We start from the raw sequence: 16,104 nt of genomic DNA, 5'->3' as shown, positions 1-16,104 counted from the left end.
ATTTAAATATGAGATTTGCCACTACTAAAAAGTTGAATTATGAAGACAATGACAAGTCCCCCTCTGAATGACTCCAAAATATGAATCAGTCTGATTAGCCTAGTCGAAGTCAGGACTTAAATCCAAATGAGACAATGTGACATAAACTTAAACAGACCTCCAATGTGGCAGAATAGGATTTCTTCAAAAAAGCGTGGGCAAAAGTATATTGACAATGATGTTAAAGGCTGACTGACAGTTACTGCAGGTTCCTGACAGAACTTATTAGGTTTGGGAGACAAGTACATTTTGATATAATTTGTTTCCTTTATTAATTTATTGGTTATTGATGATAATTTGAACACTTATTTTGCATTAATTTGAATAATTAATGTCTATAATCAAAATTTGTTTTGTAACCTGTAATATTTAAGCATGAAATAAAAATGAATCAAAAGATAAATGTGTAAGTAGATTAATAATTTTTGCAGACGTGCAACAGAAACGTAATGGAAAGGCGTTTTTCACTGATGTAAAACAGTGTCTAAAACAGATGCTAGAAAACTTTCACTTTAACAGGATTGAAAACGCACATGACTGGCTTTGCTTGGTAAAAGGATGAAAGTCCATTTGTCCTTATGTGCAACTTTGACTCCTCAGCATAATTTCCTCTGGTTTCAAATGTAAGATCCATTCCAGTGCTGAAAGAGAACCTTTCTGGTTTTGTTTTAGTTTAAACAAAACATTTAAGCTTGCTTATTTATATGCATTAGTATTCATTTTTTTACACATGACTGGGATGTAAACACAGGTTGTGTCTCTTCCCCCGCTGCCAGATGGAAAACCAGACAGAGCTGGCAAAACCTGCAACATCTCCCACTGGCTGTTGGGGGTTGAGCACAAGGAGAGGGAAGCACAGACGAGGAAATGAGATATGCAGGAATTAATGAGAAGAAGAGCAGAAGGACTCATCAAGGAGCTCTTCAGATTGAGAGCACACTCATTTGTAGTGGCTTCCCACTGTTATCCCATCTCAGTTGCTCCTCTGCCTCACTCTTCACTAGCTAAATCACAAACTACCCTTCAAACTCCATTCACGTCTTTTTTATTATTCTCTCCTAAATTTAGATCCATTGGTCATATGCCCAACAGTGATTGCATATTTTCAGAAATGGCTCATTTATGTAATGTGACAAATGGACACATTTTAAAAAACAGACAATAGAGCACAACAAACATTAAGGCAATATTCACTGTGATTTCGCTCATATTAACTTAAGCAATTTTTCACTGAAGCATTTTGCATTAAGTAGCTCGGTTTGTTTTCTTCTAACAGGAAAATCATTGGCATTTTATTGGTAGAAGCTCTGGGATAATTTGCCATTTTCAGTACCCATCTCTCCAAATCCTACTTCCATTTCATATTCATCAACATATACTGTATACATATATGCAGCGGTTATGCATATATGCATAACCACTGCACATAGTGTAATATTTCTTGTAGTTAACAAGAAATATTAACTATTTATTGAAAGTTGTACATAAATAAGCATGAAGTGCTCACATCTCATGCACTGCCCATTCATTGTTTTCTACATCAGTTACATTAATTGCAGTTCTGCTTATGTGGGTAGATCTTATTCATCTTATTTAGATAAGATAGGATTTTCAGCTGTTTTATACCTGACAATAAATTATTGTAGTGAATGTATAAATAAAGGAAAAGTAGTACACATTAATATGAGAAGAAACCTAAACTAAATGCTCTTCATATACAAATTTAGAATTAATAGTAAGTCAGCAATCTGCTTTCTTTAGACAAACCCTGTGAATTCTACAATATTTAACACTGTGTAACAAATTTGATTAGGATTGTCTAATTCAATGATTCCCGACTGTGTTTTTCCAGACATATTTGAAAAAAAACCCCCAAAAAACATATGGATTTTTCAGTACAATTTAATAAAGACCAGCAAAATTTATGGTGGGAAATAAATAGGATAACCTCTCTTTTGTCTCTACTTCATTTGGCTAAAATTACATGTAAGCTTTGAAAATGAGGGGCTCTAGAAGTAGAGATTTTTCCTAAAATTGGTGGGTTGCTGGCTCAGACCCCCCGCTCCATCTATCTATCTCAGTCACAATGTCATAGTGTCACTGGGCAAGACACTTCACCTGCTTTGTCTGCTGGTGGAGGTCAGAGGTCAGAGGGCTGGTGGCACCAAATGAATGGCAGTCTGCCCCAGGGCATCTGTGGCCACAATTTAGCTTACTACCATCAGTGTGTGAATGTGTCATTAAATGGGTGAATGACCGAAGGAGTGGAAAGCGCTGTGGAGTTCTCAGCTTTCACAAAGCATTACATAAGTGAAGGACATTTACCATTTACCAATGTCATGTTTGAAGAGACTAAAACAGCAAAAGAAGGAAACGGAACTGCCAAGATCTACTATGATCAATTCACAGTCTCATGTTTCAGATATCTTTAGTTGGGACTTGTTGCTGCACATAAACCAAATTAAATTGAGTCTACACAATATGTATTTACATTGTGAATGCCAAGAAAGCTCCATTAAAAATACTTACTTGTGTAGTGCGCTAGGCGGGAGCTTTGATGTCTTTTCCATCGGGCCATAACAGGATGTCTTGGCTTCTGGGATGTCACCGTACTCCACCAACATGGCTGCCGCGGCAGACGTTATGATCCCCAGTCCGTCACGAACGCGCGCCTCCAACGGGTAGTCCCAGTCGTCATACGACACTGAAATCATCCCCGATGGAAATGCTTCCGGTGTTATCTCGGGGTTCCCCGTCGTGAGCGACGGTACAATCCAGATGTAACCGAATCCAGTCAGGCCCAGAGAGCGAGCCTCCTCCAAAATGTACACCGCTTCATCTTTAGAGCAGTAAAGCAGGACCACTGGAGACTGGACCTTCTTCAGCATGATCTGAGACCGGCTGTCTTCCTCCACGGCATCCAGAGTGATGATATTCTGCAGGTCCCAGCCCACAAAACTAAGGCAATAAAGGGGACAAGAGCAAAATGTTAATATTTAGCTAATAGATGATTAACTTTGCTCAAGTGTTGGCTGGGGCAGCCGTAATTACCCATTATAGTTGATATCACTGGTCATTGTGGCAAGAATCTTAATAGGTGCAAGGTGCTTATTGTCAGGGGAAATATATTAAGGCTAAATGGAATGTCAATATTAAAGTCTCTCCTTTAAAATGATTCTGAGTACGTTTTAGCCCATAGAGTAAAAGCAGTAGCTGAACAAACTCGTTATGCAACTCTGAAAGGTTTGAAATAGTTATCACTGTGTCAATTACAGACAGCAGCCTGCTGATTAAACCTAACATTAAAAACCAATTATTGGCAACAACGTAGACATCATTTCTCTCAGTTGTTTAAAAAAAAACAAGGAGTCACCAATAGACGTATTATTGAAAAACATTTTTCACGGCATTAAAACAAACCAATTTAACATGCTATAAATGTTTTTATTTAAATGAGACAATAAATATTTGTTCCAACTGCTAAAAATGTGCTAGATGTATTTATAATGATGTCACCGTTAGCATACTTTTATTGTAATTTGGACATTTATACATAGAAATAAGTAGATGGTTAACAGTTTGCTGTTCTACTCTGTACAACAACTAATTTTTACTCACTTGTTAGAGAGTTTAATACCTGTGATTTATGCAAAAGGTTTCTAAAAATCCCAATTTGTCTTTGCTCTTTTCTTTTTTCCATTGGATTGGAGTGGTGTTTCTCTTTCAGCCAGCTAATGGGCAGTGTGCAGAAACAGATGGGCAAAGGGGATAGCTCTAAACTGTGGACATTACTCTAGAATCTCATGAAAAGTACTTCAAGCTGACAAAAAATGCAACTAACTATTTCAGTGGGCTTTCAAACATAGCTTCTGGAAACTCTAGTCAGTACATTTGACTAGAGTTTAGCCAAACCACTTAATTTTGTCACTGAAATTTTCACAGAATATATTCCCATTTTATCATTGTCTAATATTATGCAGCCCTACAAATGACCAGAAACAGTTAAAGTCCCTAAAATTATTATGTTTAATCTTATTTGATTCCAATACAAATATATTTTTTTAAAGAGGATGCACCAAACAGTTGCATTTGCTGCCAGACTGGAAAATTATGACATCAAGTATCCCAGCACTCAATTATTCCCAAAATCTTGCACATATTGATCATGTTGGAATGGTTTAGAAATGTTTCAAAAAGGTTTAGCATTTTGGTGAAAAAGTTAATGAGCTTACCTGTTGTCCACTGTAGTTTTTAGGATGTTGATGAACTCCTGGTACCCAGGAAACTTTGACGTGACAATTGAGAACACATGCCAGTCATACTCTTCCATGATGTTCAGCATTAACAGAGCCTCCTGCTGGATGGAAGCACCAAACTGGAAAAATGTCGACTTCACATCCTGTCAATATGAGGGATGGTGAGGAAGAAAAAGGTAGGACAAAGAAGAGGGGGGTGGTTGATTAGTTTGAGTAATCAGTTGCATTTTGGTTTCATCTCCCAAATTAATCCACTAGGTTCATACTGCATCACAGAAACATCAATCAAACACAGAGCATTTAAAAGTTGGCACAAAATGGGTACACACACACTCTCCAGCTCCCTCAGCCATGCACATAAAAACACAAGCAGAGATTGAAAGTAATAAGCTTCCTGTGAAAGAAATATATGGACGAGGGGCCCCGAACAATTCAATTAAGACAAAATTGGATTGGTGCGGTACAGACGGGCTGCAGAACTCCAGGCCTTGTTCTGGGGAATGAGAGTTGTACTCACTAATATCCACTCCATTAAATCTGACTGAGAATCATTTGCCACTTAATTCAGCCAAACTCAGACATGAACTTGGACAGTGCAGAGAAGCACTATTACATGTGGGCAAATTGTTTCTGTTCATTTATGTAGCATTTAAAATGTTGTCATTATGACGTAAAAGTAACTAAATTGAGTGGAATTAAGTAAAACATGCTAAGGAGGAAAGAAGGACTGACATCAGGACAAACAGACCTGTCAGCTTAATGAACGTTTTCCATTTTGATACTTGTACCACAACTAAGGCCATATGTGCAACTATAGCATAGCTCACAACATGGTTTTACACTAATTCTTGTATATTGCTGTTCAAACTGTAATAAAGTTGAATTGTGTGTTGAAATGCCAAATCCTTAATGGTGCAAAAGTTAAGTCTGATCAGTCATGAGGTGTCCTTTGAGCAAGCGCAACATAAACTGTGCTATGAACAAATGAAATACTGCTGTTTGTGAATTATGTTTTGTAATTAGACGCTTTTATTAGCATGATTTTTGTGAGTTATGGCTATTTGCATATTTAAAATCACAGTGAGTTCAAATATCTCACTGTGGACAGACAAAAAAAACAACAAAAAAACATACTCCACAGTTCATGTCTGAAACATGTTCACAATTCTTTATGACTTATTTTTGTCTGTATTATCAACTGTATTATCTACAAATATTTGTTCAACTAACTCAGACACATTATATGTAAACATACTTCACAAAACTGCTATTAATGATTTTTTAAAATCATCCATGCAGTGAAAAGAAAGGATTTTTAAATATAAACATACAATATACTGTGGAAACATTGATATATTTGCTTTGCACGTAAACTCTCCAGTGTGTTTATGGGAATATTTATCCATCCTTTCAGATAAGGCACTGATTTCAGATGGAATTCCCTTTCTCACAAACACACTGTATTTTATTGCAAATGTAATGATTCAAGTGTGTGTCTGGGCTCTTAGGAAGCGCCTGCACACAAAGATTCTTCATCCTTCCTGACTTTGCTTTGCGTATAGGTGTGGAGTCAGGCTGGAACTGGAAAGGGCCATCTCCAACGTTCCCATATTGCCAGCAGCTTGATATTGTCTGTAGTTTGAAATGTTAAAAATCTGTTTGTATGATTCAGCTTTAAAAGTCCATTTTACTGGGCTCTAAGAGGCCTAGTCGAACCGTTCAAAAACAACATAATTCTACATCATTTTACACTTGACTCAACACAGTTGGGAAAGTGCTGTTCTGTTGGCAACCAAAACTAGTCCACCAGAATGGCAGAAGTAGAAGCTGTCTTTATGCTCTAAATTCCAATAGCATCATACCTTACTGCATTTGATGAAGATGTATTGTAGGGTTTGGATGCTGCTGGTACGCCATGCAATCCCATTGGAAGAAGCAGTGTATGTATTGATCTTGAGATAATCTGAAGAGCACACAGCAATTGAAGGTGCTGATGCCAGGGTTGCAGCTCCTCCTACTGGTGGCTTTTGGCTACAGCAATTTCACTCAGCATTAGCTTAAGTTTATTTATTTATTTCAAACATAGTAAATAGTAAAAAAAAAAAAAAGTTAAAAAATAAAGTGGGAGTTTTAAAAATTTCCTCCTGACTACATACAAGCTATCCTGAATAGCCCACTTCAGCAAGTTGCTACAGGAAGTTAGTTATTGTAGAATCTCTAACCTTCAGCGTTGTTGATGACTTTGTTAATATTGCATATTAGTGGCGAGTTATATTTGTGATGCAAGATAGAAAGAGGATGAGCATAAACACTGCCCCATCTGGGAAAATTGTGTTCAAATGGGTATGTTGAACTGCCTTGACAACACAAGTAGTAATCCATTCTACTCTTAACATTTTAGGGTCTTAAAAGTTGTGAATAAAACTTTACTACGGTCTCTAAATTTCCAAAGTAAGACTTTGCATTGCTTATGCTAAACATCTGCAGGATTTAAAGCATTTTCAGTATTGCATATACATTTTTACAACAAGTTTAAGACTTGGTTACACCACAAAAACCAGACAATTACTGTGCATTAATGTGTTGTAAGGTTCACTTTATTAAAACCAAATGCTTTACCTCTACTTTCAGTAGAAAGTCATTCATTTTCAAAGTAGCCTTGGAACGTAATATAACAAAAAAGAAGAAAATGTATGTCTCAGCTGGTTCATATGATAGCAACACTTAAGAGATAGTATTTGCATTTTACAGCGGCATTAATTCACATTAATTTCATATATGTGGTTTCACTGGGACAAATGATGGAAAAAGTTATGTCTGGAAGGAGCATTTGCTGAATGGTTATCCTTATATCTAATTCCTACTGATATTTTAAAACATAATATGCATGTGTGTACAAGAGATGAAGTAAATGTGCATGTCTTTGTTTGCTACATTACTGTATTTAGTCATTCTTTGCTACAGTTATGAGCTGAGTTTCTTTCCCCCGTCTTGATAGCTTCTTGGTGAGATGGGATTCCATCATTGCCTGCATTTGTCACCGGGAGAAAATAAGCAAACAGATTCCTGTTTCATTCCCTCTACTGTAGATAAAGATCCTTGAGTGTTCTTTAATGATACTGTATCTGTATGTGAGATTTCCTCAGTCTCCGCTCAGGCTTAAATGCTCTTTGGAGAATTTGTCGCTCTGTCGCTTTTGTGCATTTGTTTGTTTGCGTGTGTGGTAGAAGCTGAAACAAGCGATGGCTGAGCACGGTGGAAAAGGAGGGAGGTCATGGTGTAAGACTTGTCAGTCCCTGTGTTCATCATTGCAGCAGAAGAAACTCCCACACTGAGCTGCAATATACAAAGAGAGTTGTCCACATGGCCGGTCACGGAATATACAGAAGGAGGTCAAAGTTTTCTGCCTTACTATCTATTGATCTACATGTGTTTGATTGTCTCCTTATATTTTATGCTTTTTGACACATGTAGAACAGTTTGATTCTACTGTTTATGCAGTGTTGGTTTAATAATGTTCTAATAAAGACTGTGAAGAAAAAGAAGATTTTAAAGCACGCACAGGTGACGCAGAGGTACATTGTAATGCAGAGGCAGTGTAAACACTCTCATATACTGTAATGGGTGCGTAATTACTGCAGTAATTTGCAGAGCGGAGATGCAAGCAATGTAAATTAGGGGTTAGAAATCTATATGTGGTAAGGATGACTTCCTGAAGTTAAAGCAGAAAAGAAAGGTGTGAATGTGTTGTGGTTGGTTTAAGCGTTTTAGAAACTGATCATTTACTGAAATTTTGGTGCACAGGCACGGCCATCTTTCAGGTTTACAAAGTATGGCACTAAAAGGCAAAACACCCAGTCAGAGGCAGTTGTGTGGATGAAAAGATCTAATTTATGTCAAGGGTCAGAAAATAAAGAGCTGACGAGTTCAAGATTATGGAAGGGAACAGTTGATGGAGTATGCAGAATAATTTCTCTAAAAGCTCAACGTATCAAAAGGTTGTAGTATGCCGGCTACAGCAGCAGAAGAACACACAAGGGACCACTCCAGTCAGCTAAGTCAAGGAAATTAAGAGTACAGTTCACCGTGGCTTACCAAAATTGGACAATAATGGCTCGGAAAAATATTGCCTGGTCACAGGAATCTCAATTTTAATTGCAACATTTAAACAGTAGGGTTAGAATTTATAGTGGAACAAAAGGAAAGCATGGATCCATCCCGGCTTGGATCATCACTTCAGACTGGTGGTGGCAGTGGTGCCATCGTGTGACAGATATTTCCGTCGCCCATTTAGGCCCAGTTAGTACCACTTGAGCATACTTTCCAGCAAGATAATCCACCATGCTACACATACATTATGTCAAACTAGTTTAAGCATTGTCGCATTTGATCAAATGGTGTCCAACGGGATGTGGACTCTAGCTGGAGATTTGGTGATCAGGAGATTTGCTTCATGGATGTGCAGGTGCAAAATCTGCAACAACTGCATGATGCTATCACATAAATATAGACTAAAGTCTTTGAGAAATGCTTGCAATTGCATATGTTACACAAAAAATAAAATACTTCTGAAGGATGAGGAGACAGGGGAATGTAATCTCGTACTAGTGAGGTGCGCTTAGAGTGTCGGGTGTGTTTAAAATAGAGAAATAATTAAAGAGGGGGTGCACTTGCAAGTAAAATATTCACAGACATGCAAACAGGGCACACAGGCAGAAGATACTTTAGTAAACGAAGTGTAATAAAAGACCGAAGGAGTGACTTGTGCGTTTTATTGTTCCTAATTGGGATAGCTCACAATCCGTGACATCGAAAAACAGTCAATCATTGCCTCTCATTTTACCCTTGTCAAGTGTGACATGTCTGCTTTCCACTCACTTTTAGTAACCGGGATTCACACACAAAGACACAAACCCACACACAGACACCCCATCACTTACGCCCTGTCAAACACGTTCCCCATTCTGTTTTCCCACTTTTAAACTTCACACACTGTTGCAGAATCTCAGGCACACCCAGAGCAACTCCCATACAAACACACACCTACCCCACAAGGCAGGACACGGAGTCTACACCGAGATTGAGACGAGTTAAAAATAGCAGTCCTCATATCCTCTGCTGCTGATAGCATCATGCACTGTCTGGTCCGTTCACACGCACATATACTCAAAACACACACCAGGTCTAATCACAGAAGCAAACACACAGATGAGGCTGTGAAGAATTGAGCATTCGGTTTGGGTGGGGGAAAAAAAAATAAAGCTAATATAACAAACGTCTAAATATTTGTTCCATCAACATCCTTCTATCGCTTCTACATGTCGCAGGTGCTCTTATATTTGCTGGCTTTAGCAGCTCTGTTGTGGTAAAATAAGGAAAAAGTGGGGGAAAAAAAAAAAAAAAAATCTTCAGTGGCCAATTGCTAAATATAAACAGACAGGCCTAAAAATAGCCAGAGCAAAACAAAAGAGTAGGACATATCTGTGGAAACCAACTGAAATGCCAAGTCAACAGCACTCCTTATTCAATCCATGAAAGCTACAGAGAAGCTAATGTTACATAATGTTGGGATCACAATACATATTTCAAATCTTGCTTTGATTTATAGCAGATTCTTTCTTTGTTTTGATAGACATATCAAAAATATTTAATATATCACATTACAACATTGTTGTTTATGCAAACATGTTGCAATCTAAAAAAAACCCCTGAAGATTCTGTTGCTGTATGTAATTATTTACTTACATAAAATGCATTATGTATGTTAACACAGCTTCTCATGATACATCATAAATTAGAAATTACATTGTCACTCCAGCTAAATCATTTAATGTTTTTTTGTGCACTTAATAAGGGAATTGTGTGAACAGATACTCAGATACATCAGGCTGACATAATCAAAGTAGTATCTGCTTTCCAACATCAGCTATTGCCATATGAGATGGCCTTTTCTATTCTATTATATTCAGTTTATACACCATTAATGCACATTCAATGCCTTCTTAAGGTCCTTTACAAAACAAATACATCCAAGTTACTTACAAAAATGCAATTGAATTTAATCCAAGCATTTTCAGAAAGAGATTCAAAGTCAGTTTTACATAGTCCCAGTTATATGGCAATGTAGTCAAGTTTAGCTGAAAATGAAACCCAGCCAAACACTCTTCTTCTTGGAACAGTATGTAGAGAGAGTGGATGATTAACTGACTTTCAATTCAAAGAAAATGAAGTTACTGTTAGAAATAATGGCGACAGTAGCCCTTAGTCGCTTCATCTGGGAGAAAATAAATCTAAACAGACCCTGTTCAAGCCAGTTCTAAAGTACAGGAACCAGGGTTTGGTTTTCCCACATAGTCATACTGTTTTATGCCAAAGCCTACTGAAAAGCTGAGGCTTACTCTGACAGGAGCAAATGGGTCAAGTTAAAATAACACAAGGGTTTGCAAACTTCACATAATACTCATGCTGGTAGGACACACGATGCGTTTTCTTACATGCCTTACAGATACCGCCAGATGGTTATTATAGAGACTTGGTGAAAGGTTGCCCCACATTTTGCAGTTTTTAAGCAGGGAATTTTGCTTTTGTTTGAACTACCCACACCCTCCTCCTCACTCCATGTGGTATCAAGATAAATATGGATCCCCGTCCAGTCTAGTAGCAAAGACAATGGCGTCATAATGGTACCCAAAGAAAATAGAAAGTCACATAACTATTTTTGGAGATCTTACAACCTCTGATCTCTGCTTTTCGCCTCTTTCTACAAAATAGAAATAAAAAAAATAATAAATAAATAAATAAAAATAAAAATTGCATAAATATTCACCCCCTTCAAGTCAGCATGTAGTAGATCATCTTTCCAGCTAAAGTTATTTCTGTGTAGATTTATCTGGATGCTTCAGATTGTTGTCTTGCTTGAAAGGAAATTTTCTGCAAAGGTGTGTATGGAAACACTTGAGACACACTCACTGCACTCTGGTGATTTACATTCCACTCACTGTGAGACTGCTAACACCACTTGGCTTGACCTCCATTGAGTTAGGTCAGTCACTTTAAAGGGGGTGAATATTTATGCAATCACTTATTTCATGTTACATATTTTTTACTTAATTATTATTTTGTAGGAATCAGTTTTCATTTTGATATTAAATGGTTCTGTGGTATTTTCTAAATCAAAATTAACATTTTGTCCATGATTATTTATAGCAGCAATCAAAAGGATAAAACATTCAAAGGGGTGAATACTTTTTATAGGCACTGAATGTTAATAACGTGTGTTTTTTAATTACACTGAACTGAAAAGCCATTGTCGTAAAATGAAACTATGCTGATAGTATTGTGAAGACCATGAGATTGGAGCAGTTTTATTAAAAGGGCTGGATAAACCAGCACAAAAATTAAGCATATTGGTATTTTTTATGTGGTGGAAAATGAAAAAAAAACATTACACTAACTACATTGGTGAAATCACGTCTTTTACTTACTCTGAATTTCTTCAGCGAACGCCTTATGAGCCTTCTAAATCGTACTTAGCTTTTTCTAAATTACAGAGTATGAGAGCAATAAGCAGATCTCACAACTTCACTGTAATAAAGAATAAGTACTTTAAAAGCGTGCTTTCATGTAAAGCACGGCATATATCCTCTGTTTGTGTTGGATAATAATTGCAGAGAGCAAAAGCCCTGAGCTACAGAGAGGCAAACACACACAGTGACACTCAAAGAGATAATTAAGCAAGGCTCTATTTGACATCACAGATGGAATATTTTTGGCGTAGAAGCAGTCCATTATAGCAGATAACAGACATGGGGAGAGGAAAAGACTTATTCAAAGTTTATCATGCCGGGGCAATGAATGTGTGCATGTGTATAGAGTGTGTGTTTGTTATTTCTGTCGTTTCATTGACAGGACTTTTTAACAAGCAGTCAAGTCCCCACGGGAAACTCTGACAACAAAAAAAAGTCATCTCCCGCTCTTTCTCTTCCTTTTTCTATCTTTGTCTCTCTGCACTTGCCTTCTTTTCTCAGTTATGCTATTCTCTAATAAGTCCAATGGTTTACACTCTGTATGTACCTGTAGTTTGACTGACTCCCTTTCCAGGGTCTATTCTTCCCAACTTGCCTCAACCAACCCACTGTCTATATTTCTAATGGATCACACTGACCCCGTCTGTACTAATACATATTTTTTGTGTGTGTGTGCGGTTTTAGAAACTGAAGCCACAGACAGCTTATCCGCTGTCCGACCGTGATATTTGCCAAGCTCCTCCTGAGCGTTGCGCTAAGAACACAGGAGTGTTCTTGCAATTTGTTTTGCAATATAAAAACAAATTGACTCTCTTGTCTCAATTATACATATTTTTGCTATCTGGCATCCAAAGCAGGAAAACCTATGTGAATGAAAGGAGCTTTGTTGAAATTTGGTCATGTGGAAATGCATTTTATCCCATAAAAAAAGAGGAAGAGAGCTGCAACTATTATGAATAATACATGCGATAGATGTAAAATGTTAAAATGCTTCCTGAGGGATATAAAAGAATCTCATGTCTTAAGAATAATTTAGGTAGTGAACTATCAACATGAGCTGAATTAAGAAACAATTTTTGTTGGGAGGTGTAGCTTGGACCATACTGAGGTGTACCATACTATGTAGCCTGTTACTACACCTTCTTTGATATTGCATTGTATTTTACTTCACACATGTTCTTATAAAGCTGAGGATTACACAATTTTGCTAAAGAATTGTAGTGTACGTTGCTAACATAATTAAAATTGTAGCATACATGCAACAAAACCGCAAACCAAATAAAACAAATCCACACAAATGACATCAAACACACCGATGCACATTTGCTTAAATGTGCATTAATGTGTAAAAATTGTGGTCTCACAGTATTGACTGTGAGCGCATCCACACAACGTTTCTAGCTTCAGAAGGTAAGGGCTTACTTAAGGGAAGTTCTGTGTTTGTGTGCGTGAGTTTGACAGTGTTCTGTGTGTCTGAGCCAGAGGGCTGTGGATCATGCTGAGCTCATTCCAAAGACACAAACAACATAATATAAACCGCAGCACAAAAAGAATTGAGGACCACTCACTAAACAGGACACGATACAAGAAAACAAATTGTCTTGAATCGCACACTGACCTTAATATAGCACATTTAAGGTCACATATAGCACTATTTAGGTCCATTTATCCTAAATAGTCATGTGGTTTTTAGATGTATAAAATTGTATTTTTAGTTATCAGTAACATTTTATATGATTTTCAGGAATAACTATGGTTGCTTTACCAAGATCATACCAAATACAATTAGTAATTTAGAAATGAGCCGATGCACAATGCGGCAACTTTTAGGGCAGGGAAAAGTTTTTTAACCTTAAGAGAGTAAAAGTTAAAGTTTTTACTGCGTGTCTGATTCAAAAGTGATATTACTTGTCTTCGCTTTTTTCTACAAACAGAATAAATGTTTTGGCTGTCAAATTAAGACAGGATCTAGCATCAAAGTAAACAGTCCACACATTGATGTAGTTGTAACGTGTGTGTGATGATCATTAACCATTAGAATAAGTTGTTTTTTGGGTCGGGGTGAAGGGGGGTGTGTGTCTGTGTGTGTTTTGTGGGTAGGTGAGCATTTACCAAAATGTTAAACTGTGTTTTAATTCATCTCTGTTCAATTCGGTTCCAGTTCCATTAGTCTTGAGTTTGACATTTTGAATTTTGGGTGCAAACAGGATGTTGCAAATGCAATATCAACTTTGGAAATGTGAGTAGCTAACGGCTAATGGTCTCTGTACATTATTGATAACTTGTTTCTTTTAAAAGTAAGGTAGGTTTATTTAATGTATTTGCAGCTAGATCTTGATAGCCAGCCAGGACTATCATTTTAAAGGGCAGCAAAAGATACATATAAAAATTACTCCCTAATCTTGTTTTTTAGGATCAAGCTTTTGATTGGTAGCTGAAGTTTAAATGCTAGGCAACCATGAGACAGCTGTAGAATCTGTTCTGTTTAGAAACACAAATGATTCTGACAAAACCACTACTGAAGTCTGGTATGCTGTTCTGTCTCAGGGCACCTTACCACACTGCATCTGATGTGGGTTAAAGGTGCCAAATGAGGCTCATAAATTAAAGGGACAAGCCAGTGTTTCCTTTTAAAGTTGCCTTGGTGAGAAAAATTGTTAGATCCCTAATTTTCAGCTAAAAATGCTCAAGATACATTTTGTACTACATGAAATGTCTTATTTTGGTAAAAAGACAGAGGTTTTTCTTTAATGCAACTTACTCACTCAATAATAAAAAGTTAGATGGTGAGACATAAAACAGCACCAAGGACATGTCAACCCCCGTCATAAAAAGCCATTCTTCTGCCCTGACACACACCAATTTGGGGGTAAATCAATGCAACATAATGTGCTGATAGTTTCCCCCTCGGAGATGAATCAGGCAGCTGTGATGGTAATCGCTAACCGTGCCGGCAATATGAGTGATTCATCACTGCTGAGAGACACTGACACCGGGAGACCTACTTTGAAGAGGACAAAAAAGAGCTGGGAGGGCAGGAGGAATGGGTGGAATGAGTGGCAGGAAGATAAATGAGCAGAGGGCAGAGACGAGGTGAGGATAGATGAGAAAAATAGGTGACGCAATGTGGGAAGAGATATGCTGAATATTGTGGAAATGACTATTATTATCGGTGGAGGTTTTTTCTTGGTCAGATCAAAAACCTCTATTGGTCTTATAGTTTTCTTTTATTTATCCAGCAGGGGACAACTGCTGTTTAGCCTGTGAGAAAAAAAGGCAAGAAATAGCTTTCCATCCAACAGTGATGTTAGTAATGTTGCCACTGATCAACAAGTGGCATATCAATTTTCGTCTCTCATACACAAAGAAATACAGTGATGAAAAAACTAAAATGATTCCACAATAAAAACGACATCATCCTTCAGATTGCCTAAAAGTATACTTTGAGTATAAAGGCATGGATGATGATTCAACTATGCTTTTTCTATTCTTGTAATTGTATGGTGCACACTTTGGATTTTCTACATTATTGGGGTGTACCAACATTCTTAGTTTGAAAGGTAGAACATTTCAACAATATTTTCTGTTTCAAATATATTACAAGTTTTACAAACAGTGTTTGACAGATCTGTAATCATGCACAATAAGTTGCATGATTACAGATGCAACTTAGTGCATCTGTAATCTGTGCAAATATTGATTAGTCCCAGTATTTGGGTTTTAATGCCCATCCTATTGAACTGAGTTATTTGATTCAGGTTTGTAGGAGCAGGAATGAATCTAAAAGTTGGTAACTGTCTTATTCTTCATGAGATCTTGCAAAGCCACAGTTTTACACCTCCCTAACACTCTGTAGTGTGATTCTGCTGCACATCCTATGTCAGCACACATTCCCATAAAGATTTTATCACATAGTGAAACTGGCTCAACTCTCTTAGACTGAATCACGATGCAGCAATAGTCCAGAAGATCACAACAAGCTACCACAGCATTGGTGATGAAATTTTTCATGATTGAGTTTGGGCCCTTCATGATGGATATGATGCCCCACGCTTCACCCAGGACTTCAATGCGCTGTCAACCACAAAAATAAACACTAAATAACTCACCGCAAACTTTCTGTTAAAGCTCAAACTGTTCAGAAACATAATTATCCATATTAAGAAGTCATAATTAACCCAGCTACAATCATCCACATTCTGGCTGACTTCATATGTTGATGACTGGTCTTCATGGTCCAGTGTGAAAAAGCTAATCATTCCCTCAAGCCATCTACGCATCTA

At 37.3% G+C, this 16,104-nt stretch overlaps 1 protein-coding gene across 3 annotated transcripts in view; it reads right to left on the bottom strand.

The window, feature by feature from the left end:
- The window catches only part of grin2aa (glutamate receptor, ionotropic, N-methyl D-aspartate 2A, a), a 168,526-nt gene that overhangs the window by 53,766 nt on the left and 98,656 nt on the right, over nucleotides 1-16,104 (bottom strand). For all 3 annotated transcript variants that reach the window (XM_032586856.1, XM_032586857.1, XM_032586855.1), the window contains 2 exons: nucleotides 4,272-4,438; nucleotides 2,569-2,997 (listed from right to left, as the gene is read on the bottom strand). In XM_032586856.1, the coding sequence (XP_032442747.1) occupies nucleotides 2,569-2,997; nucleotides 4,272-4,438 (596 nt within the window). The remainder of the gene's footprint in view (nucleotides 1-2,568; nucleotides 2,998-4,271; nucleotides 4,439-16,104) is intronic.

This window comes from Xiphophorus hellerii, chromosome 16 (genome assembly GCF_003331165.1).
Source record: "Xiphophorus hellerii strain 12219 chromosome 16, Xiphophorus_hellerii-4.1, whole genome shotgun sequence".
In the NCBI taxonomy this organism is placed as follows: Eukaryota; Metazoa; Chordata; class Actinopteri; order Cyprinodontiformes; family Poeciliidae; genus Xiphophorus; species Xiphophorus hellerii.
The sequence above is the reverse complement of the archived record's forward strand: the minus strand, read 5'-3'. Positions and strand labels throughout refer to the sequence as shown.